Source organism: Oryzias latipes, chromosome 16 (assembly GCF_002234675.1).
Source record: "Oryzias latipes chromosome 16, ASM223467v1".
NCBI classification, from domain to species: Eukaryota; Metazoa; Chordata; class Actinopteri; order Beloniformes; family Adrianichthyidae; genus Oryzias; species Oryzias latipes.
Window position 1 is genome coordinate 28,721,973 of NC_019874.2, and position 23,866 is coordinate 28,745,838.

A 23,866-nucleotide genomic window follows, 5' to 3' on the forward strand; every position below is an offset into this window, starting at 1 on the left:
TCCAACTCCCTGAATTTTTGTTTGAACTTTATGACCTTTTCAGTTTTTATGTCAAGAGAAATGTTTCTTAGAATAATGAATCCAGCAACCGTGTGAGAGTATTTGCTGCAAAACATCTGAACAAGGATGTAATGACCCATGAGTTCAGGGCAAAACAGCTGCGATGATCAAGGTCAGAGCGGGTACAAGGGGGGCCTCCTGCAAAGCCATGACCTCCACCGGAGAGAGCCGGGTCCACTCAGCTAAGAGGAAGTGCTGATCAGTCAGTGAGAGGAGGCCAGGAGGACGCTGCACCACTGCACCACTTCCTCAAACTCTGCAGGATTGCATGAGATCAACCCGCCAATCAGAGCCGCTGCGATGGGGAACAGAAGAAGAGACACTTCACAGATGAGACAATCGCAAGTCTATTCAAAGTTGTGAAACAGTCAAACGAGAAGACGGCAGAAAAGTTCCACTTTCAGGGGAAACTGCACAGTTTTTCCTTTATAAAAGGTTCATCTCTTTAAACAAAAATGTATTTTTGAAATGTCATTTGGAAGTGTAAAAACGTTGACATAGTTAAATAAAAATAACTCTTAAAATTGCAATTATTTACTTGTTTTTGTTTTAACATATTTTCTGTTTTTACTCATTTGGATACGCCCACCGAAGTGACGTCACCAATCACCTGACTGTTTTGCTTTGGGGCTGGAGGAAATGATGCACCTTTCGAAACTGAATTTATCATAAAGGTTCAACAGATAAAAAAATAAAGGTGTCCCGTTTCTTTTTTCCGTTGCTTCAAAAACGTTGCACGTTCGCTCAGAAGGTTTGGGCGTCACGGTGCCTCAGCAACGATGACGGAGCAAACCAAAACAAGGATGTGAGAGGGGGGTAGACGGAACCGATGATTACAGTAAAGTCTCACTATGAGGGCAAAATAAGACCAGTTCGGGGAAATAAAGGACGACAAACAAGCTCTCTCCAAGGTGCGTATTTCTGTTTAAGTTGTTCAGCCCGTGACGGGTAGACCCGGTTTATGTCCCACGAGTGGTATAATTGTCTCGCATCGGTCGGCGTGCCGCTGACTCACAGTTTCTGTCGTAACGACTTTTCCTGCAAAAATGTTAGTAGTAGTGTTTCAGCAGTGACTAAAAACATGTTTACTTGTTTTTATTATTACATTTGATCACTTTACTACCATGAAAGACGAAAACAAAAATAATTATTTTAGTTTGCTTGTAAATAAATTCCAATCAGTTCATTTTTGAAAATATTATTTCTAATATTTTATCCAATTTGTTAATGTGGTTTATGACACTTTTTATGAATATTTTAATATTAAATTCCTAAAATATTGAACATGTTTTATGCACTACTACCTTTTAGCTTTACCACTTGTATTTTGTTGGTATTTACATTATTTTACTTTTAATTGGCTAAAACTTCCGTGCTGCTGTGTGTCCTCTGATTTTGTGGTTTATTTTATGTAAGTGCATCTTTTTTTCTGTCTCTATTTTTGTGCATGTGTGTCAGTAGGTGAGACAAAAAAAAGTTTTTTCATTTTTTACTGGACTAATCCATGTGCCTAAAGAAATGTGGTTCCATTTACAGAAAAATCAACTGGCTTTCCAACATTATTTGGTTTATTGACAGGGGGAGGGTTACAAAAAAAACCCTACATATTCAAATATTTTGGCCTCTTGTACTTCATCTATGATAAAAAAAAGGCTTTTTTTTAAATGAAGTGACTGAAACCTGACTTGTTTTTTAGAGAAGCCCCCTAGTGGTTACTCAGTGAAACGACCTGGTTTTCAAATCAGCCCACTTTGTTTCAGGTGAACTGCTTGTGGAAAGAGGGTTGAATCTCCGTATTCTTTTAGACATTTTTGAGCAGCTCACCGGTAAGAGCGGTTCTGCAATGCTACAGCTACAAAGCTATTATGTTGACGTAGTGAAAGTCATGTGATTTTTATTACACTTCCTATAGGAAGTGACTACTTTTAATAAAATCGTCTCTTAGATGCAGCAGATTTACTCCCCACAAACTAGTATTCCGACTTGAAACATTACTCCCCTCACTTTACTCATTCAGACAAAAGAAATAGTTGAGGACGTAGAGCTTGCTAACTTTCTTCTTCTTAAATTAAGCTCCTTCCCTGTTTCCAGATGCTTCTGTTGCTGCTGCTGACTCTTTGTCTGCCACTTGAAGGCAACACGTCGCAGATCAGCTGCTACAACGACCAAGGAGATGCAGTCGACTGGTAAATGTTGCTTTACCAAATGCTTGATGTTCTAAAAAAAACAAGTTTTTTATTTGTGTGTGTCTTTGCAAACCAGGTTCTACATCTACAAACTTCCCAAAGAGCATCAAAAAACAGCTCCCAGAAGAGGTGAGCAGTACCTGCTGCTTGAGAAAGGCGGTGAAGGATGGATGGAGGGGAAAGTGACGGTGAACGACAGTTCAGGGGCTCTGGGCCGGACGGTGGGACAGCTCTACTCAGAAAGAAAGGTGTGTTCTGGTCTGCTGTTTGCCTTCCTTCTGGAAACTAACTTTAGTTCAATTTAGCCAAGATAATTGTTTGCTTTTATGGGAAGAAGCTAATAGTTATAATGGCCTTTTTGTTGTTATTTATATGTCTAAATTACAATTGAGACACTCTGACTTCCAGGTTGAAGCTCATTGGAAGTTAATGGAAACAGATGTAGTTCTCCAACTCGCCACTTCGTGGGTTCTAGTCTCTTTTTTTGGCATGAACACAAATGTATTTATACTCTGGTTCAAAAATTGTTTTTGCCCTTTTTAGGTATATTTAGCACGATCTGAGATGGTCTTATTATTTTCTTTTTGGCATGTCAGCATGCCAGGCTGCACATGGGTGCAGTGGTTTAGATTCTTACAGTAAGAAGACTCTGGTTCGAATCCCGGCTGGGACCTCTCTGTTTGGAATTTGCATGTTCACCCAGCGCATTAATGGGTTTTCTCCGGTTTCCTCCCACAATCCAAAAACATTCTTCAAGAGATGACACCTAAATAAAACACTCTCTTTGACAAACGGTTTGACGGGAATCTGCCGATTCTGACGCGGAGAAAAGTGGCTTTTCATATGCACCGATATGCAACAAATTGCTAAGATAACTTATTGCATAATAGCTTAAAGCCACCTTTTTCTGTGAGTTAGCTAGTTCAGGCTGATTGCCTAAACTCTTAATTACTCTAAAGCGTGCATATCAGCTCTAGGTTGGTTTTCTCCGCTTCAGAATCAACTGTAATTACAGAGTTATGGTAGTCGAAAGAACAGCAACATTGGAGCTAAAGCTCCGGTGTTAAAGGGTTAATTTGATGACTTGAAACGGTCCCCGATGTGTGAATGTGGTTGTGTGTCTCTGTGTGTCCCTGCAATGGACTGGTGAACTGTCGGGGGTGTACCCCGCCTTGGCTATATCGCACAACGTTGCATGTTTTTTTTCTCTTTTTCTTTCTTAAAGACGGCAAATTGTATTCTGCGTTCTGATTGGCTGTCAACACGTTTCGTCTGTGCCGTGTCTCCTGTACAGAATGTGTTCAGTTTGCTAAATTTACAGAAATCTTCGATCGTGATCAGACCCTCGCTTTGATTAATTTTTACTTTTCTACGAAGATTTGAACTTTGAGAGTTTAAACAAAAGAAAAAGTGTAAAAATGTCTGTCTGAGAAAAGTGGACAAAGTGCGTAGTAAGAAGTTTGACGGCCTTCAAACTGTAATCCTATTTATGGAACATATCACCGCCGACCGACGAGGGAGCACTGTAGTGGGGTTGGTGACCCTAAATGGTGGGTTTGGACGGAATGTAACCGTTTGCAGGACTTCAAACATTACTCAGGGTTTTAAAACTTCAAATCAGCTTTCCCACTCGATTTCAGGTCACTTTTCCATCGGAATCCAAGGACATTTTTTATTGTTTGGTCATTTTTTCAATAACAACAGTGTAAAATCTCTGTTTTGTATTTGTTCCAATGGTGGATGCACCGTTCCCTTCATGGAGGACTCGTCTTTTTACAAAAAGGCAGCAGCAGATGTTCACGAATGATATCATCTTTGTGACATCCCAGAACCGAGCGCTTGCTCTTCCTCCGAGCCGAGGAATTCAACATCCAGAACCTCACAGTTACTTAGATTGTGAGCTCCCTAAAGTGACAGAGAAAAAGACCTTAAATGCATTTGGGGGCACATTTTGTATGCAGCTGAATGTTTGTGAAGACTCGCTTCGTTCCACGGGAAGAAAAAAGTTTTGAAAAAGTTCTTCTGGAGGAAGTTTTTGAAATTTCAAAAACTATATCTAGATGAACGTTTTTGAAAAGTTTCTGCTGTTTTTATGCTTTCCAGCTTCATGTTATGTGTTGTGGCAAATGCAAGGGTACTCCCATTTTTCAAGTCAAGAGGGCAAATTAGTGTTTGTGTGACTTTTCAGTCAGTTGAATTTTTGTCTTTTTTTGCAGTGCTCGTGTTTGTAAAGGCGTAAAAAAAATATCTTTTTTACTTGGAACTCCCTGAAAACGGCAGCTGTTTTTACAGATTTGTGTCGATCCAAGTGAAAAATGTTTTTGTGAACTTCTGCTTCTTGACTGCAGTCATATGACCTTTTCCTAAATGTGCTAAAAAGCATGTACGCCATTCGTAACAGCCAAGTTACAGGGAGAAGTGAAAACCTGGTTTTGCAGCCTTAAGCAGTTTTGCAGCTGCACACATTGTGATTGTGTTGTGAATAATTATGTTTTTCCAGGTCATATTTAGAGCTCGCTTTAATGAGAAAAATGGGTTTTGCAGAGCTCAGAAGTGGCGTACGTCCTTTACAACGACCAGAGCCCGGTTGACGGGTTCGGTGACGGAAGCGGAAACTCAGGAGGTCACACCAAAGGTGAGGGGCGGGGCCATGCAACACCTTCAGAGAGCAACACAAACCCAGCTCTGGAACCAGAGCATGAGGCTCTTCTCATCTCATATTTGCTTACAGATGATAGACTTTCAGTTGTGAAGTTTAAATATGGGCCCAGGGAAAATCAATAATTTTTCATAAATATTATGCAAATAAAGTACGTTTAGTAAGAAGGATTGTTTTACAAAACTATTAAAAATGGGCTTTAACTGCTATTATTTTATATATATAGGAGAAAACTAAATTACTTTCTTTTGCTATAGATACATAGATTAATCGATAGATTGACCTATCTTTATTTTTATTGTCACCAGTAAAATAATATTCAAAAAATGCTTCCTGGTACCTCCAACACAAAACAATGTACTATGTTAAAACTTATGACTAAAAATAATAAGTAATAAATAAAAAAATACATATAAGTGCATGACTTGGTCACTAAAAGCAGGAAATTAAGTTGTTACCAGATAAAAAGTGCATTAGTCATTAAAAAAAACAAGAAGCACAAAACGTACGTGTTAAAATAGCTGAGATCAGAAAGAAATAATGATAAATGTAAAAGAAGACACTAATAGAAAACTTCCAAAGCAGTTTAGATTTAATTTGAATGTTCTCTAGCTACATTTAAATGTTTGTTGCAGTGGGGTAAAAGCTTTCGCAGGTGTATTTGTCCAAACTTGGTTGACATGTAACGTTTGCCTGAAGGCAACAGATCAAATGGGGAGTGTTTGGAGTGTCAACAAGACTAAATGTTAATTTAGTACACAGTAGAAAGTGAAGATCATTAGCCAAAGGAAGCTTGAAATACGTTCAAAAAAGATGAAATAGTGAGAAATGCAAAAAAGTTTTCAAAAATAATTAGGCAAAGTGTTGAAACATAAAAAGAAACCTTGATAAGTGTGAAAAAATACTGACATGTCATATTAAACGCTAACAATGGTGAATATATGTCAGCTTTACGAGGTGGAGAAAGTTCAAATCTGCTGAAAAAGCTGAAAAGTGACTTAAAAAAGCTAACAATAAGAAGAAAACCACAGAGGAAATGCAGAAATAAGCTAAAATGCACAAAAATATAGAGAACACTCTGTAAAACTGTAGAAAACAATCAGTATGGGTGAAAGATCCCAATTGATTCAAAAAACGCAGAAGAATAATTAAAAAAAAATCAGAACCGTTCGGGAAAATTCTTCATAAAAAGTGTTCAAAAGTCATCTTGAACTGAGAGTTTAACATAATTCTGTGTGTGAAATGTGACTATAAATTTGCATCTCATGGAATCAAAATATGTTTTCAGTTTTCTGGTCAAAGATAAAAAAAAAACAACATTTCCAAACAATCATCTGCAGTTTAAGGTGGAGACTTGACCCAACAAGCTCCAGCCAGCTGAGTCTCAGACTCTACCGGCCTCAGTTAGCATGGAAACTCCTGACAGCATGGAAAGGATGAAAATACTGAAGTTAGAAAACTTCAGGAATCTTTAGAAGTAAAAAAGACTCTAACAAACCCAGTGATTGAGAAGCGAAACATATGTTTTGTTCCTAAGAGTTGGAGTTTTTCTGCAGGTGTTGTTCTGCTGGATCAAAACCAGGGCTTTTGGCTGGTCCACAGCACCCCCCACTTCCCCCCGGAGCGACAGGCTGGAGAGTATTATTATCCGAGCAGCGGCGTGAACAACGGGCAAAACTTTCTCTGCGTTACCTACCCGCTGAAAAGCTTTCAGACCATCGGTAAGACGAGGATTCTCCAGCTCAGTTAGCTTCGTTCTTCAGACTGAACCCCTTTTTATCTGCATTACATTAAAATATGGAGTGTGTGGTCAAAATGGCAGAAGGGGTTTAGAGTTTGATGTGATCTACTCGTTTGTGCGAGTGTTACCACCAGCATGAGGACCATAACGGAGCAGGTTTATTGTCATATGCACAGCTTACACTCACATATAAACCTTCGTTTCAGTACAACCCTAACAAGATCAGATATACACCAGGAATACACACATGGTGTATTCATAGGAAGAAATTCAGATCCCCTGCAATGGTTTGATCAGTTTTTGAAAAACTCACAAGCCTCACTGCTGTCCAGAGAGAAACAACTACTTGAAAAGATTTGCTAACAAACCAAGATTAGATTGGAAGTGGATCCTGAATTTAGGGAAACAAGCTCACTCCTGATTAAGAAGTGGTTGCCATAGAAATGTTAACTCAGGCGGATTTAGATAAATCACTGCTTACTGGCATGTCTCTGACAGTCCAGAAGGGCAAACGACCTGGTCCACATTAGACTACTAAACATTACCTTTAATTATAATAATAATAATGGATTGGATTTATCTGCGCTTTTCAAGTCACTCAAAGCGCTTACATTGTGTCCATTATTCATTCACTCCTCATTCATACTTGGTGATGACACAGCTGCCCTGGGGCAGACTGACAGGCGTGTCCGCCAGTTCGCGCCTACGGCCTCTCTGACCATCACCGGGGCATTCATAGACATTCACACACCAGTGGAGCCACACTGGAGGCAAGGAGGGTGAAGTGTCTTGCCCAAGGACACAACGACAGTTGGCTGGGGGGAGTGGGGATCGAACCGCCGACCCTTCGATCATTGGACGACCCGCTCAACCGCCTGAGCCACTGCCGCCTTTAAACACAAGTGGGGCCAGCGGTGAGCCCTGGGGTACTCCAGATGTTATAGGATAAAAGAGCAGCTTGAGCTTTGTCAAAGAATCTCAGAAAAGCTAAAGGTCTTCAATGTTTGTAGGAATCATCAGACTTGTGGAAGTTGTCAGGATCTGCTAGAGCAATGCTGCCATGTTTGCGAAAGAGGATGAAACCAAATGAGGAGAGGAAGGGATATATTTTTGGAAAACCAAGGTGTCAGAAAGTTGAAAGGGGGAAAAAAAAAGCACAGTGAAAGTTGGGGGAGTATTTCTACAGACTTGTGATGGTTATAAACTGCATTTCCTGTTAACTACAGGAGCAGAAGCAACAAATACAAACTTTTAAAAAAGAGAACAGGAAGTAAACAACTGAGGTTAAAGCCACGAGAGGCAACATTTGGTCTTCTGCTTTTGAAACTTTTTTGTCAGTTGATAAGAGAATGGCTCAGCGACTTCTTAAATGACATGTCAGGTTGATGTAAAGCGACCCAGCTTCAGAGCAGAAACAAACGTTCTTGCTGTCTTGGTTTAAACCTTGGTTGATGTGTGACCGGCTCATTGTTTTAGAACAGGGGTCGGGAACCTATGGCTCGCGAGCCATATATGGCTCTTTTGATGGTCACATGTGGCTCGCAGACAAATCTTTAATTATAGTTTTTTTTTTTTCATTAGACCAGTCCATCTCGGGCGCGATGCGATGCCAGAGGCGCGCAGTAGTAGCGGTGCTTAGAGAGAAAAATCTGCGCCAGCGCTATCAGTTACTATTATCTATTATTTCACAGAGTTTGTACCAGCCGCAAACCTGTGAATTGACGTGCCTAAAACTACGCGCTCCCGTCTCTGAGAAAGAGCGCGCAGATGCGGGGACGGGATGTGTGAGGAAGAAAGCAGAGGGTGGGGCTGAGGTGTCGTGGGGACCGGCAGGTGAACCGCGCTGGGATTGTAAAAACGTAAAACCCGCTTCCCGTCACTCACTGTGGCGTGTGAGTGTGTGTTTGGCTCCCCGTCTGCATGTGAGCAGTTTTTCTCACATCTACAGAACATTCAGACCTAAGATCACGTTTAAAGTCTCAACGCCTGAACGAAGCAGAAACTGACCACGTAAACCAGACTAGACCATCAGCAAAACTACCACGAGAAATACTCATCATTTATTAGCAACAGAATAACAATGTTATTAAAAAGAATCCACAGACTTATTGTACTTTAAAAATGTTGAAATTAAATCAAATGCACACATTCATTTGTATATTTAGTTTTAAACAAATTGTCGCGGACTGAGTTGGATGGCTGTTGGACCGCGTTGAAAGTTCTGGAGTTCATTGAACGCGTCAAGCAGAGATCTGATTGGCCCTCAGTTCTGTCGCTCAGCCTGTTGTTAGGTAGTTTGGACCAATGGGGTTCAGCTATGGGCCGAATAAGGGAAATGGGAGGGCTGCAGCGGGAGCAGGGGAATATAAAGTTGGGAGAAGCGCTCTCGTGTCGGCGGGAGAGATTCAGGAGTTGCTGAATTAATTGAACGGCGTTTGTTGCGGTCTGCAGTAATCGGAATAAAGAACTTTAAAAGAGGTTAAGTCTCCGTGCCTCAGTGTGGGGAAGGGACACTACATTATTGTATGGCTCTTTCGAAATTACATTTCAAAATATGTGGCATTTATGGCTCTCTTGGCCAAAAAGGTTCCCGACCCCTGTTTTAGAAGGTTTCATTTTTCCATCAACTGCACAAAAGTGTTTGTTCCACCTATTTGCCCATTTTTGGAGAGGTCTCGGTTTGGTGGTAAACACAAGACCCAGACACGGCAGATACTGCAGTCTAGTTTCTTAAAAGATAAGCTTTAGATGTTCTTATTTGTTTTACAAAGTTACAGGTTTTTATGCAGAACATTGGGAGGGGGGAATAAGGTATGGAACAAATCCCCTGGAGGAAAAATGGTTGGCATAAACAGAACTGTCCCTCTGCTGCTGTTGGGTCATAATATCCTGCTCTCTGTGTCTTGGCATCAAACCCGACGCTGCTTGAGTGAAGACAGCTGTCGACGGTTTTGGATAGAATCTGTTTTGCATCGCAGGAGAGCAGCTGCAGATCAATCAGCCTCACGTGTATGACTGCGACATCCCAGAGTCCATGGTGTCCTTGGTGCCTGCGCTGGCCGCCCTCTGTAAGAAGGCGCGCTTGTCTGATGAGGTCTCTTCCAGACCCATGTCCAACCGCAGCATGACGTTGACCTCCATGGACGGCACCAACTTCATCAGCTTCGCCAAAGGAGCCTCATTCGATGATGGTAAATCTGGAAGCTTCATGGTTTGTGGAGGCAGTTTGGGAGGCAGCTCAATAAAAGACTTTCCATCCTCTGTCTCTGCTCCATCAGACCTCTATCACGGTTGGGTGGCCCCGGCTCTCCAGTCAGACCTGCTGGTCCAGTTCTGGATCCGCTCCACTGGCATCCTCCCCTCGGACTGCTCGCTGGGCTGGAAGGTTCTGGACATCACGCTCATCAACCCTGGCCAGACCTTCGCCTTCAAGAACAGCCAGGACCACTCCAAGTGGGCGGTCAGCCCCAAACAGGCCTGGGGAGGGAAGGGGGGAGGCTGGGTGTGCGTTGGGGACATCAACCGGAACGAGGCGGAGGAGAAACGAGGGGGGGGGACGGTGTGTCTGCAGGATCCAGTGGTGTGGAAAGCCTACCGGTCGGCAGCCCTGCAGTGTGAGGCCTGTGGAGGAGGAACCATGCAGTGCTGACGAGTCCCCTGATGGGTCTGGCAGTTAATTCTTTAACCCTTTAACACCGGAGTTGTCATTGGCGACCCCTAAATAACACGCACTTCTTGACCTACTGTAGCTCCTCGACCCATTACGGCGATCAATGTGAATCCGTTGATTCTGATGTGGAGAAAAGCGGCTTTTCATATCAACTTTGCACCAAAATGCAAAATATTACTTATGTAAGGTGTTGCATAGAGGAAAGTGTTGCAAATCAGCGCAAAGCCACTTTTCTCCGCTTCATTGCGTAAGCGGTTGAAGAATTACGGTAGTTGAAAGAATGTAAACCCTGGAGCTAAAGCTCAGGTAATAAAGGGTGAAGACCAGAGAAAGGAAATAACACACTCGTCAAACTACCGTAACCCTTCGACTGTAAGTAATTAACATGATTGTATCCTATCTGAGGCAGACAAGAGCATTGTTTTCCTCCGCGTCCGAATAAGCTAGATTACATTAGTTGCATAAATGGTTAAAGAGTTACGATATTTGAAAGAACGTCAACACCTTAACACTCCGGTGTTAGAAGGTTCAGGGGTGCATATGAGAGTCTTTTGCTAAAAACATTTATGTGGACGATGCTGACGCAGATGTCACTGATTCTGATCATCAAAATAGTTCCATGTGGTTTCAAACATCCCATGGACTCACACTTCTTAGTTCTGTTTTTTATTTTTGTGTGTGCGTTTTTTGTTTTTGTGGTAAAGCACTTTGACAAGTTTGTCACATATGAAATCAACACTGGAGTTCATGAACCTTACATTAAAATGATTTAAGACAGTTTATGGTCGTCCTGCATTTGTAAAGCTACGGACAGATGTGACATGCATTCAAGAATGTGTTAAACGTGCATTCCTGAACGAGCGTTTAGTCAACGGTGTTCACATTGGACAAACAGGGAGGGTTTTTTTCTTCTTTTTCTACTGTTTACTAGCCATATCAGTCACCTGCAGTTGGAAGAGTTCTGGTGCGAAATGTCAAACCGGTGCAAATCTCATGAATCTTGCTCCGGGCTTTTTCTTTCACAGCTTTATTCCAACATAAGACAGGCGTGGTGTCATAGTTCCAGCCGGACACAAACTGCAATTATTAATTCTTCCTCCGTGATCAATTCACAAACAGTTGGCATTTGCGTGAATTAAAAGGGGCGCCATCCATACGTCACTACCAAATACGAGTCCCTGAAGTCTGACCTGCGTTTGACTTTCAACCCGCGTTCAATGAATGTGGATTTAATGCGTAAAGCCCAAAAATGGTGTGTAGCGACGCATAAATGAGTTTTGAACCCAGAAATGTGTATTTATGTGCATCCACATAAACCTTTTATTGAAAGTGGTAGCTCAAACTCTCGTGTGAACATTGCTTAAGGAGGAAATTACGTCCAACTCAAGATTTTATTCTGAACATATTTGACATAATTCACTGCAAAACATGCAAAACTATGTCATTTATTTCAATCTAAGTTTCATTTTAAAGCCCCACTTAGATGAAAATGGTGTTTTGGTTGTTATTGATATGTTCTCGTGGAATTTTTCTGTTGATGAAAGACGTATATCAAGAAAATTAAGCGTAAAATTGCCTTTCTGAGTATTTTTTTTATTCAAATCCTTGTGAATTAGGAGATGAAAAAAGATCTTATTTGTTACCTAGCAAAGACGCTGGGCTGGCCACAAGCTCTGCTCTGGAATGGAGAGGGGAAGGGGTGGCGGGGTTGCTTCACACCAACAGTCCCACCAACAACTCGAGGTGAATTTCTAATGAACAACTCCCACTCTGCAGAAAGTATGTCTCAGAAAACTACAATTTCTTGGGGGGGGGGGGTGAAAACAGTACAATCATAATTAAAAGATCGCTGGGAATGCTTTGAAAATAAATCAAAAGATGATCGGAGAGGGACGAAACTAGACAAACATTTGCTTCTTTTCACCTACTGCATGCTGAAGGCGTGTTGTGTGACAGTCGCTGAAAACAGCTCAGCGTGAAACCACAACTCAAACAAAACAGCAGACGGCAAAGAGCTCTGCAGCAGGGATCTCCAGCTGGGGCCTTTTTATTCATTACCTTTACAAGGAGGTTTCTGTTTTTGTCAACGGTTCTGCATCATCGGGTGTGGCGGTGGTTCCACTGCAGTCAATGAAAACTCAGCAGTTAAAACATTAGATCTTTTCTGGACTGAGGCTGATAAATGACAAACAGGAAGTTGTTTAAAGTCACATCCTGGTTTCAGAGTTTTTCTGTGTTTATGATGTCAGAGGATCTACAGCAGCGCCACAACACAGAAAACAGACAACTAAACTGCTGCTCTAAGTTTTATTTGTGACTTTACCCTTAGCAAAAAGTAATTTATTGAAGTGTACTACAATTATACTAAGTCTATACTAAAAAGTGAGGCAGAATACTTGACGTTTACTTTCTATATATTGTAAACTAAAATGTTCCAATTTAGTCTAAGGAAGTATTCAGTTAATATGCTTCCTACACTACGTACATGGTATAGTCTACTTGCCATTCTAGTGAGACACTGACGTAATCAGTCAATGAACCCTACAGAGTAGCTCATTCGCTATTCCATTGGCAACAGTTTAAGTGTGTTGTTTAAAAAGTCATTTTAGCAACTTTCTTCCGTTTACAAACTGTAGCATTGAAAAAGAGTTATTATTGACTTACTTTTACTTATAATTGAAGTTCGTCACGTGCGCTGCTCCTTCTGAAGAAAGACGTGGATAACCTGTTTGTAGAGGTTTTCATTTTTCTTCAGTCTCTCTCTCTCCATGGAGATCACCGCCACAGATTCCTGAGTTTAGACACTAATCCTCCATTTAGAAAATTATGCTAAACAATATTAAAGAATTACTGGATGGCCGCACCTGACTTGCTACCACTAATTCTATTATTCTTTAGCCGTGGTGTCACATTCTCTGGGATCACCAGCGCCCTCTGCCTTGAGGCAGCTGTACTGCGAGTCTCACCTAGTGTATTTCTAATGTGCATTTTTAGTGGATGAAAAAAGACTTCATGGGTCACAAACTGGCACCAATGTAATTAAACAGTTGGCAAAAAAAAAAAAAAAAACCCAGAAGAAGTAATTAAAAATAAAGCATCTTTTGTGACCATAGAAGGACCAAAACAGTATAGCCTAAGTTCCAGTTTGTGTGAGCGCCGCAGGCTGGGTGCCGGGGAGGCACGGACTGCTGGTTCTTTACTCACCGCTTTTATCATGGATTTGAACAGGAAATTTGTAAATTTCGTAAATTTGCTACATTTTTTAGCAGAAAGTTTTTTACTAAGTGAACGTTGAAAAGTTATGCTACATGTCTAAAAAACAAAACTTGACTTTTCTTTTTGATAATAAAAAAGTATATTCATCTTATGTATTTTTTAAGCTATATTTTGCAGGTGACTGCACATTACTGCTATACCTATATTCAAATATACTTATTTTTGTAAAACAATTATAGAAATGCCACCTATCTAGGTCGAGAGGAACGGCATGGATTGGAACGGACTGCCTTATGTGAGGAAGGTTCATCGTTTACATGAATAATCCGGAATTAATCCGGAGTCAATCCAGCTGTTTTCATAACTAGCTGAACCCCTTTAGGGGTCACAGTGTTGCTGGAGCCTATCCCAAATACTGTTGGGTAGCCAGTCTGTTGCAAGGTCACACACTCACGTGCACACCTAGAGGATATTAGGGGTCACCAAGTAACGTATGAAGTATGATTTTAGACTGTGGGAGAAAATCAGAGAAAACATGCACGAGGAGTTTATGCAAACTCAACACACAAAAAACCCAGCTGGGATCTGAAATGGGCCTTCTCGCTGTGAGGTGCAAGCGCTAACCGCTACACCGCGCACCATGCAGCCCCAAATGTTTCAGAATAAAGTGGGTTTGAGTGACCCTGATCACTGTGGGATCAGTAGCACACACAGGATCCCTGGCAGCCTTCGAGAGGCTCTGGATGACGCTCTGGATCCTTTACCTGCTCAATGAGGCAGAAGGATCACTCCATCTCAGTCTGGATGTGTCACGAAGAACCAGTTCCTCTAAATGCACAAAACTCCCCAAAAATGGCATTCAGGGAGCGCGACAGTGTGCAGAGACGCAGACAGGAGGTTTATGGATGTCTCTATTACATGAAGAGGACTAATTTCACTCAGAGACACTCGGGACACTTTCCACAGAGGATAAAGGAGACAGCCAGCCATGAGGCGACAGCAGCGCTGTAATACTTTATGAATTTTTAATAAATGAGTGCAGCTCGCTCTCTCGCTGTCCTTTTATGCTTGTGTGACATTTCCATCCACATGAGTTCCATCTGACCTTGATTATGCTTGCAGATAAGGACGTCGGCTGTCTTTAGTCCAATAAAAAGACCAGAGAGATGCATTAGCTGTCATTGATGTCAAATATAATCAGCCTGCTTTAAAATGTCAGCATTCAGTTGACATTTAGAGACAATCTTAGTTGCTTTTTTTTTTTATATAAGGAAAACTGCCCCCTGAATTAAATGTTTGTTACGGCACATCATCCAAACCAACCAAGTTCATATGAAAGTAAATTTATTACCACAAAAATAGGACATCCTGTATGTAGTGCATAAATAGCATTGATGTCAAACAACAGCGCTGGAGGCGGCGGCATTTCCTCCACGTGTACATTCAGCACATGACAAAGGTGAGCACCCAAAGGAGGAAGGCACTAAAACAGTCAGTAGCAAGGCAAAGATCATCAGCATTACCCAGAATCCTCTCCCGGTCCTGCAAATGCCTGCGCTTCAGCCGATCGAGCGGCCTCATCAGCTCCAAGCGGGCTGACCTGGGGTCACAGGATTCGTCTGTTCGGGTTCAGATCTCACCCCGTGAAAATGGAGCTGAGGCTGATGGGAAATGGAGGCTTAGCTGATGCTCAGTTAACCCTTCAGGTGTAAAAAAAAAACATGTTTTGGGGGTTTAGCTGTGAGCTTAAAGCGAAGCCAAATATTTTAAAGTGCTTTTTCAAAGCTGCAATAATTCAATATTTCCTGCTAAACTTTCAACTTTTCAGTGTTTTATCACATCTTTTTAAATGTCTGACATCATCTACCGATAAATTTTTTTCTCTCTAAATTGTTGGACATGAAGCTTTTAAAGACAATTATGGTTTCAGGGGTGAAAAAAAAAATGCTTCACAGAGCAGCAGATTTGGTCAAATCCTTGGCGCCATTCTCCATCAAACAGTGATAAGAGCAGCCTTTAGCTGAGATGGAGGGTTAAAAGAATCCACTTTGTTTTTGCACTTATGCTTTTTTTTTTACTTGTCAACCAGGAAGCTGGAGCTCTCTGTCAGTGTAAACACAACACTGACGTCATACAGACATATAGAAATATATACAAAACATGACTCATCTGCATACAGCAGCGCTTTACTGCCACGCGGGAAACTCCAAGCTCCTCTCCGATCAGGAATTTGAAAAGCAAAACGAACAGGGATGTGGAAACCAGCACCTGCTTCCCACTGGGAAATAGTGGTGCATATTGTTCAGGAGCGCCGACTCAGCACACCGTCAAACCCCTTGTTTTTGGTGTTTTTGGCAGATTTATGTGTTCAATGAAAAACAATCTGTGGCTGAGGATGAAGCTTTCGTCAAAATAAGTTCCGGACCAGTCTCCGCCCCTTGGCCTTGATCCGAGGAAAGGTGGCGCTGGTCTCTGGGCTGATTGACGGCGAGCAAAAGGGACTGTTCCCACCTTTGCTTCTCAACAGGAAGTCAACGCTGGATGAGGACATGGCGTAGAAGACGTTTCCTGTGGGCGGGATGATGAGTTCTGAAAGCAGATGGTGTTGGCAGAAGTTTAGAGATTCTGTGTTTGTGAGGCAACTGGACCGAGATTCCCACAAACGATTCATCACAGCCAGTGATGAGATGCAGAACCGTGGGTCTAAAAGCACTTTTACCAGCTCAACTTGTTTTTTTCCTCTATTGCTCCTTGTGTTCTTTGGATGAGCCACGCCTGTGGAGAGTTAGTCCATCATTCCACACCTCTGTGGAATAATGTTCCTGTTCTCCATTTCCTGATCCCTCTGTGCATCTTCATGTTCCTGAACATTATTCACAATCTTTACCTGATTGGTCCAACATAACCTAAATGGTCATTTTTGTTTCTTTCTTTAAATATTCCAGAACTGTTGCTTCCCAAACGTGGTTTTATTTACCAGATTTAGTTCAGTTTATAGCCTGAGAATGTGATTTACTTTTGTGGTTCCTGACAGTGTCCTTTCACAGTTTTTAGTTCTTCTTTACAACATTTTTAGTTGTTGAAAGCTCCAAAAATAGACATTAGCTGATGTTTTTAAGTTTAATCTTTAGCTAAAATACTTAGGTTTTGTTAAAAGGAAACGAATCAACAAGAAATCAACAAATTACATTGTAAATTCGACTATGTGACACATTAATAACGACTTTAACCTAAACTGCCAAACATGCGTTTTTTTTGTTATGTTTATGTTAAAACCTTTTCTCTTAATTTAAATGAGACAAGCAGTTTATCTTGGGAGTTTGGTGATGTTTTTGTACCTTTTCCTTCAGGCAGGAGCTGGATCAGCTCGAATCTTGATGCCTGTTTGGGGTCCTGATTGTGCTTCTCTAAGGCAGAGCTGACCACAGTGGGGGTCTTGTCATTGCTGGTAACCTGAGGGAGGAAGAGGAGGAGGATAATGACAATGAGGCAGCTAGATGTGCTGTAATCACACACTGGCTTGGCGGTGTGATGCCAGCCTGATCCTGATGACCGTCATTAGCGCCCTCGCAGACAGGAGGAGCAGCTGCAAGTGCAGCGTGTGACGCATCATCCGGAATGACGGCGCTGCAGACCGTTTCGTTTTTTTACCAGAATGCTTCGGTACAAGTTTCCATCATGCAGCTCCATCCGAATCTTGATGATCCGTATCTCGGGCCCTGACCCCTGGACGCTGGCGATGGGAGTGGTGCCGCAGGAGGCGGATCTCCGGTGAGACTTTGTGGGGGTGGATGGAGTGAGGGAGGCGGGGGTGGAGTCATTAGTTGGAGGCGATGTGTCGACATCCAGACAGGATACAGAGGGAGACCTCATGTGCTGCAACAGAAACCACAGGAACCCTGCAGTTGTAGTCGTGCGAAACAGAGCCAACCGGGCTTTAGCGAGTTACCTTTGTGAGTTTGGAGAGGAGGTTATTGACCGGGGAGTGAAAGTCAAAGAAACCCTCGCCATCGCCAGACAGGCTGCCCCGGGACGTGCTCAAACTGAAAACACACCAACACTCATTAAAGTCGTTTGGCGAAGCCGAGACTCCTGCCTGCTGATGAGTCTGTGAGCCGCCAGCAGAGGGCAGCAGATCACTTTCTCTGCACCACAAGCATACCAGAAGAAAAAAGGAACGTGCCATGTTGAAGAGTGAATCAGTAAAAGGAGAAGTGGACACAAAGTGCACGTGAAACTCCAGCGCACGTGAAGGTTTCCTATGTGCAGAAGGCCCTTCATATTTCCTGATGGTTTGTTTGTCGATCCCAATAAAATGCAAAAATATTAATTTAAAGAAGACGCAGAAACTCATGTGGTTCAGGACGCGGTTTTGTGACTCATTAGCTTGAGCTCTGCCTGGTCGTCACTGTGGTGTCTTTCTAGAAACTGTGGTGTCACAGACACCCGGTGTCGGGTCGCATGTGCTGAGTGTGGGAGGGGCTCAACTTACTCTGGACACTGTGTGATGATGACAGCGGGGGCCAGGCAGCGGGGGCTCTGCTCCACAGGTTCGATTTCATTGGAAAGCCTGTAGCTGCAGTGACACAGAGCATTCAGAGGTTACATTCAGAGCGCTGAGGATTGGGTTCAGATGGGGGGCTGGGTGGGGTACCTCTGCTCCTCAGTGAGCGTGGGCACGCTGTGGTACCACTGCATGAAGGCCTCATCACTGACGAAGACACAGTTTTTGCAGGAAGACTGTAGGAGGCGGATCTGAGCTAAAACCTCAAACTCCTGTGAACAGAGAACTTTACTCAGCACGACAAAGCTCCTGGACCTTCATCAGTCCCTGCATACTCTTCCTCCGATCTGCTTTTTTTTTTTTTTTTGCACAGAAAGCATTGTGTGCATGCAACCCTCACCCTTCTCCTTTTGTCAAAGTTGATGTAGCCATTCTGCCAAAGGAGGAACAGGATGTTAGCTCATCTGAAAAGGTTAAAACCCAACCCTGCAGACAGAAGCGCACTCACATCCAGGCGGTCTTTGACGGCCGTGTCCAGCATGGTGAGGTCGGTCAGGAAGATTCCCAGGTATGGCACGGTGCCCTGAGCGTTGGACTGAGACACCAGGAGGAAAAAAAGTGTTGCATCTGTTTATTTACCAAGCCCCCCCCCAACCGCCCCACAAAGACAGAACTCCAGCCTGCAGCGGTTTTTCAGGAAAATGGCACTGTGCTCCACTTTACTGCTGCATCGATTTCACCCATTAAACCGCCGATCACTTGTTATTCCACTGTCTGCACTCTCCTGACCTTCCAACCGCTCTTTTAATTCCCCACCTTTGTCCCAGAAGAAGAAAACTTTTAAAATATGAATACATATATTCCCATTTGTTGTTCAGATTCGTTATTTTTGATGTACAGAGGTTTTGATTTTTTTTTTCAAAAAACATTTTTATCAGATGACCTTTAGAGACCGTTCCTTTCCATTTATCCACATGTCAATGAAACCCTGATGTTTTACTCCTTAATTGGAATATGGTCAAAAACTCAGCTTTTGTAACACTTTGATCTGCTGCTTCCCTGTCAGAACTTTTCTGGCTTGAAAGAGCAAAGAAAACAGCCGCTACTCTGTGACCAGTTTAGTAACAAATAACTGATGCTCTGCAGGTCATGTGAGCAAACCGAGAAGCTCCACAAACGCAGAACCTTTTTTTATTTGGTCCCAAACGTGATCAGCTCTCTGAGACTTCTCGAAAAGTTTCTAAAAAAGAATTGACACAAAAATAAAATAAATGAACCTTGTTGCCGAATTCCTGGTACGACTTTAAAAAAGTTCAAATAAGACACAAAATTGCCAGTGTCTGACTTTTTCTAAGCAAAATACTGATGTGATGTAAACCACAAACAAACCAATGTTATAATGCAGAAATACAGTATTTATAAATGTGTTTTGTTAAAGTTCCTTTTTTATTATTAATATTTATATTTGATGCAAATATATGTAAATATCTAGATTTTTCCTTTTTTTTTTACTCTAAAATTTGTTAATCCAAAAATTGCACAAGAGGGAGATAAACAAGTTTTCTTCTTTCTGTTCCCTGTCATTTTTCTTCTATTAGAACTTGTGCTAGATCTGTTCTTTTTGTTGTTTTGTGGAAATGAAAAAAAAAGAAAAAATTGAATCGAATTTAAAAAAAAGTTTCTATTTTTGAGCAGGAAATCTGTCCGCTGGAACATTTTAAACTTCTCAAATGCACTCTCTGTTCTGCAGTACCGTCAATGATGCCGGCATCCTCACATGTGGAGGAACCGGCTCCTCCGTGACACTGAACACGCGTGTGCACGTGCATCCACAGCAGCCTCTGTTCACAAACACGACTCCAGAACGCAGCCGCTTCATCACCGATTCGCCTGCTGCCTCTCAGCCTTTTAGTCAGCAATTAGAGTTTCTGTCACACCCTCTACTCAATTCAGTAAAGACACGCTTCCAATGAATCCTGTCTGCTTGTCTTTACACATCAAAAACAGGAAAACCTGAAAGAAAAGCTAATCATAGATCTTGTTCTGCACACCTTGAACTCAAAGTCTGCCCTTAAACTTTTACAACAAAGCGGCTGGTGCCTTTTCAGGCTCTTACATCATTTCTGAATCTTTCCAAGCTGTCATGAATGCCTGTGGGGGTGAAACTCCACCCCCAGGCTAAAACACTTCATATTCATGCCAGACACCAGCAGGAAACTTCAAGACGTCATTTCACTCTTTCATGTTTCTGAACATGAGACGACGTTTGGGTCTATGATAAACAATAACCAGGAGGTCGTATTAAGTTGATGTCTGTTGTAGAAGGTCAGGCTGAAGCAGAACCTCAGCAGCTCTTACCCGGGTAACGTGTCTGTTGTTAAGCCTGTTGTCAAGATTGGCGAACTTCGATGTTCCCTCCTGAAAGACACACAATAAAAGTGGAACATGTTTGATCTGATCTCAAGATCTCCATCAGTGCTTTTTGGTTCTGATTTAAGAGCAAGAAGCTCTGTTAATGCAGATAAAAAAAGACAGAAGAAGGAAAAACACATTTGCTGCAACATTTCAACCCGCCCCACCTGGTCAGTGATATTCATAGTCACACATTCACTGCGAGAGCAGAACTGCAGATTTAAACTACGTCTCTTGGCTGGCCTGGGACTGGGAACGTTTTGCCCCCCCCCCCCCCCCCCCCCCCAAAAAAAAAAAAAGGAGCTGGAGGAAGTGGCTGGGGAGAGGGAAGTCTGGGCAGCTTTACTGAGACTGAGACCCGGTCCGGATGAGCGGAAGAAGATGGATAGATGGATGGGTGAGTGTGTAAATGTGTATGTTTTGTTTCTTGAGTGTGTGCTTGTGTGTATGTGCTAGTGTTTAGGTGTGCATGGACGTGTGTGTTTGTGCGTACATAAGTGTGTATGTGGGTGTGTATGTTAGTGTGTATATGTGTGGATGTAAGTGTCTTTAGAAGTGTGTGGATAAGTACATTTGTGCGTATGTGAGTGTGTTTAGGTGTGTGTGGACGTGTGTGTTTGTGTGTACTGTATGTAAATGTGCAGAGGTCAGTAAATGCATCACACCGTCGATCATTTTTGTCTCTTTTTCCTCTTAACTGACCTCAGACACCCCCCATATTCTACAGATTTGATCACACAAAGTTTTTTTTAGTCAAGTTTTGTTCTTTTTTTACATCCCAAAGGATCCGGTTCATAACTGTCTGCCACTTTAAAAAAAAAAAGCTCAGACATGAAAGATGTAGCAGAGAAATCAAAGCTCCACCCAAAAGCTGTGGACTTTTTCAGAAGAAAAGACAGTAAACGTTTGCATGGACTCTTCTGGGGGGGGTGAAACTTCACCACCACAGCTAATCAAACTAACCGTAGCAGCTTCCCAAAGTCAGAGCAGACTAAATATAGCGTTTCTTCAAACGGACGTCTGGCGGAAGTGAAAGTGCTGACAGAATCGGAGCATCAGCTGTTTTCTGCTCTTTAAAGCCCTTTAACGCACCGACCGGATTCCTGATCAAGCAGCTGAGGTCTTAAATGACTCCGACTGCAGGTGAGATGATCATGCTGTCAGAACCTGATCAGATGTTCCTGCAGGGAAAGGCTTTGGAGGAGATTTGGGGTCTAAAGCTTCAGTCAGGACTGACAAATGAGGAAAACAGAACGTCCGCAGGAAGACTTCTGTTGACTTAGTTGAGTCCTTGGCTTTCCCTGCAGCGGCTTTGCAACGTTTACTGGCAAACATAGTGGGAGACGGTTGTCTGCCGGTTTCCCACGTGGACTTGACCACAAGTTATGCGAGTTAAAACCCAAAACACGAATCTGCAGCTTATCAGGAGAAAGCATCTCTGAGGCCTGTTGAAGCCCTGCAGGGGGCACACGAGCTGCCAACAGCTGCAGAGACGTCAGAAAACAAAAGAGCTTTTGAAACCCGACTCCCAAACACGGTCAGGGTGCTCAAACTGGCAGCTTTCCCCTCCCAGCAGAGGCTCTGAATGACTTCACCCGCCGTCCCATAACAGGAGATGCACAAACACCATCATGGACGCCTGGCATCAAACCTCAAGCACGTGAGCTCCGCTTTCCGAGTGAACCAGCTCACCTCTGAACGCCCCGTGACCTCGTGACGTCGCCCCACGTCCGCTCACCTCACCCGGAAAACACAAAGCCCTATTCATTCCGCTCCTTCCTTATCTGCAGCACAGCTCACCTCCTTCAGCAGCTCCCGCGTCTGTGAGTAGTTGTCCTTGTCGGAGAAAATCTCTGCCAGCTCCTCGTATCTCCTCAAGGCCTCTCTGTGAAGGAAAAGGTCAAGGGTTCAATTAGATTCCCGCTTCGTTTAGATGTACAGATGACGTAAAGGCGATCTGCACCAGGAGAAATGAAAAGTACAATAGCAAGGATCAATCTATCACACTTTCACATGGAAAAAAAGGACGGAAAACTTTTGTTATAACTCCTTCTGTCATTAAATACTTTTAACTTTGAATTATTTTTAGTCCATTTTAAAATCGGATTTTTGACACATTTGAAATTTTCCTCTAATACATTAATAAAACCCCTTTTCAATTCATTTTTAACAGTTTGACCTTATTTAATTTAAAATAAAAACATTAAAAAGTACATTTTTATTTGCATTTCTTTTATTTGTTTAATTTTTACGAAAGTATTTCTACTTTTTCCAGCCGAAATGATGCAATGTCACTGCATGTGCAAACTAATATATTATAACCATTAATCACTAGAAAAATATACTTTTAAATAACCCAGTTTAACTTATTTGAAATTTAACTGAGATATTAAAAGGACATTTATCTGTAGCTTAAGTTACTGTAAGAAGTAACACAATAATAAGACTGAATAACACAATGTTTCTTAAAGTTCATCAGTAAATGTAAAATATTATTAATTTTACCTTCTTCTATTTGATCCATTTATGATTTTAATCTTTTATTTTAAAAGTTATCTTGCTGTATTTTCAGAATAAAAGACTTGGCAGATCTTAAAATGGAATTAAAAGAACCTTAGATTATTGTTTTATGGAATTGTTTTCATTAATTTTGAACCAAATCAACCCATGACTCTGAAGTTGGGAAGAAAAACAAAGTCCTCCCCATTCTGAAACAGCTGTTGGAAGTGTTTCAGCTTTAAACATTTAAAGGGAATTTGGCTAACATGCAAACTGAGGCCTGAAGAATGAGAGAAAAAGCTCAATTTCCAAGTGGACCGCCCTGTCCTAACATCTCGCTGCAGAGCTATTGATCATCAGTTTCTCGCTTTTTCATTTGTTAGATTAGTCTGCTTCTGCCTCTCTGACTTGACAGAACTACGTCCCACACCTGTCGGTGTCGTGCCACGTTCTCCTCAGCCGGTGGATGGGGTTACTCTTCAGCGCCGAAACGACGGCGTACAGCGAGGAGAAGTTCTTCCTGGCTCTGCACTCCTGTTGGAAGCACAAACACACGCATGAACAGGCGTTTGCATGAACAAACACAGACGCTCCTTCCTCTGTTGGATGAGGATGGAATGGCGAGGAAACCAATGAGAAACCAGCAGTGAGCCAACAAACCACAGTTTGACCAGAGATACCCTGCAGACAGAAACCCAGAGTCTGTGTGTGTGTTTGCACTGTCATCGCTCTGACATAACGCCGAAAGCTGAGCCAAACACTTTGTTTGCACACAGCTCGTATATCATAAATGCCCCTTAGAGTTAGAGTTCCCTTAGTGTGACTACAGATCGGGAAACATGGAATGAAAACATCTTTTGTGTGCCAGAAAGGGAGTTCAATTCCCACAAAATTTCCCATGAAAAGAAAAAAGGAAAAT

At 42.3% G+C, this 23,866-nt stretch overlaps 2 protein-coding genes and 1 long non-coding RNA gene across 9 annotated transcripts in view; 1 reads left to right on the forward strand and 2 right to left on the reverse strand.

Moving 5' to 3' along the window:
- Positions 1-11: 11 nt before the first annotated feature.
- LOC110016711 lies at positions 12-791 on the reverse strand. The gene is made up of 2 exons (XR_002292043.1): positions 671-791; positions 12-355 (listed from the first exon to the last, which is right to left on the reverse strand). It is a non-coding gene; the product is annotated as an uncharacterized LOC110016711 (long non-coding RNA).
- On the forward strand, positions 706-11,096 carry dnase2 (deoxyribonuclease 2, lysosomal). The gene is made up of 7 exons (XM_004078504.3): positions 706-971; positions 2,152-2,246; positions 2,323-2,494; positions 4,791-4,881; positions 6,462-6,626; positions 9,625-9,837; positions 9,925-11,096. The coding sequence occupies exons 2-7, from the start codon at positions 2,152-2,154 to the stop codon at positions 10,293-10,295; spliced, it is 1,107 nt and encodes a 368-aa protein (XP_004078552.1). The 5' UTR covers positions 706-971; the 3' UTR covers positions 10,296-11,096.
- Positions 11,097-14,859: 3,763 nt separating this feature from the next.
- LOC101163201 (ral guanine nucleotide dissociation stimulator-like 2) overlaps positions 14,860-23,866 on the reverse strand; it is a 30,046-nt gene continuing 21,039 nt past the window's right edge. For all 7 annotated transcript variants that reach the window (XM_020710432.1, XM_020710433.2, XM_020710434.1 and 4 more), the window contains 11 exons: positions 23,378-23,481; positions 22,249-22,333; positions 20,395-20,454; positions 18,545-18,631; positions 18,437-18,469; positions 18,187-18,308; positions 18,025-18,108; positions 17,482-17,575; positions 17,184-17,408; positions 16,871-16,985; positions 14,860-16,121 (listed from right to left, as the gene is read on the reverse strand). In XM_020710432.1, coding sequence (XP_020566091.1) covers positions 15,940-16,121; positions 16,871-16,985; positions 17,184-17,408; positions 17,482-17,575; positions 18,025-18,108; positions 18,187-18,308; positions 18,437-18,469; positions 18,545-18,631; positions 20,395-20,454; positions 22,249-22,333; positions 23,378-23,481 — 1,191 coding nt within the window. In that variant the 3' untranslated portion in view covers positions 14,860-15,939. The remainder of the gene's footprint in view (positions 16,122-16,870; positions 16,986-17,183; positions 17,409-17,481; positions 17,576-18,024; positions 18,109-18,186; positions 18,309-18,436; positions 18,470-18,544; positions 18,632-20,394; positions 20,455-22,248; positions 22,334-23,377; positions 23,482-23,866) is intronic.

Coding starts and splice junctions, on each gene's coding strand:
- dnase2 (XM_004078504.3), top strand. CDS start 2,152: ATGCTTCTGTTGCTGCTGCTGACTCTTTGTCTGCCACTTGAAGGCAAC. Junction 2,247..2,322: donor CAAGGAGATGCAGTCGACTG/GTAAATGTTGCT, acceptor TTTGCAAACCAG/GTTCTACATCTACAAACTTC. Junction 6,627..9,624: donor GAAAAGCTTTCAGACCATCG/GTAAGACGAGGA, acceptor TTTGCATCGCAG/GAGAGCAGCTGCAGATCAAT.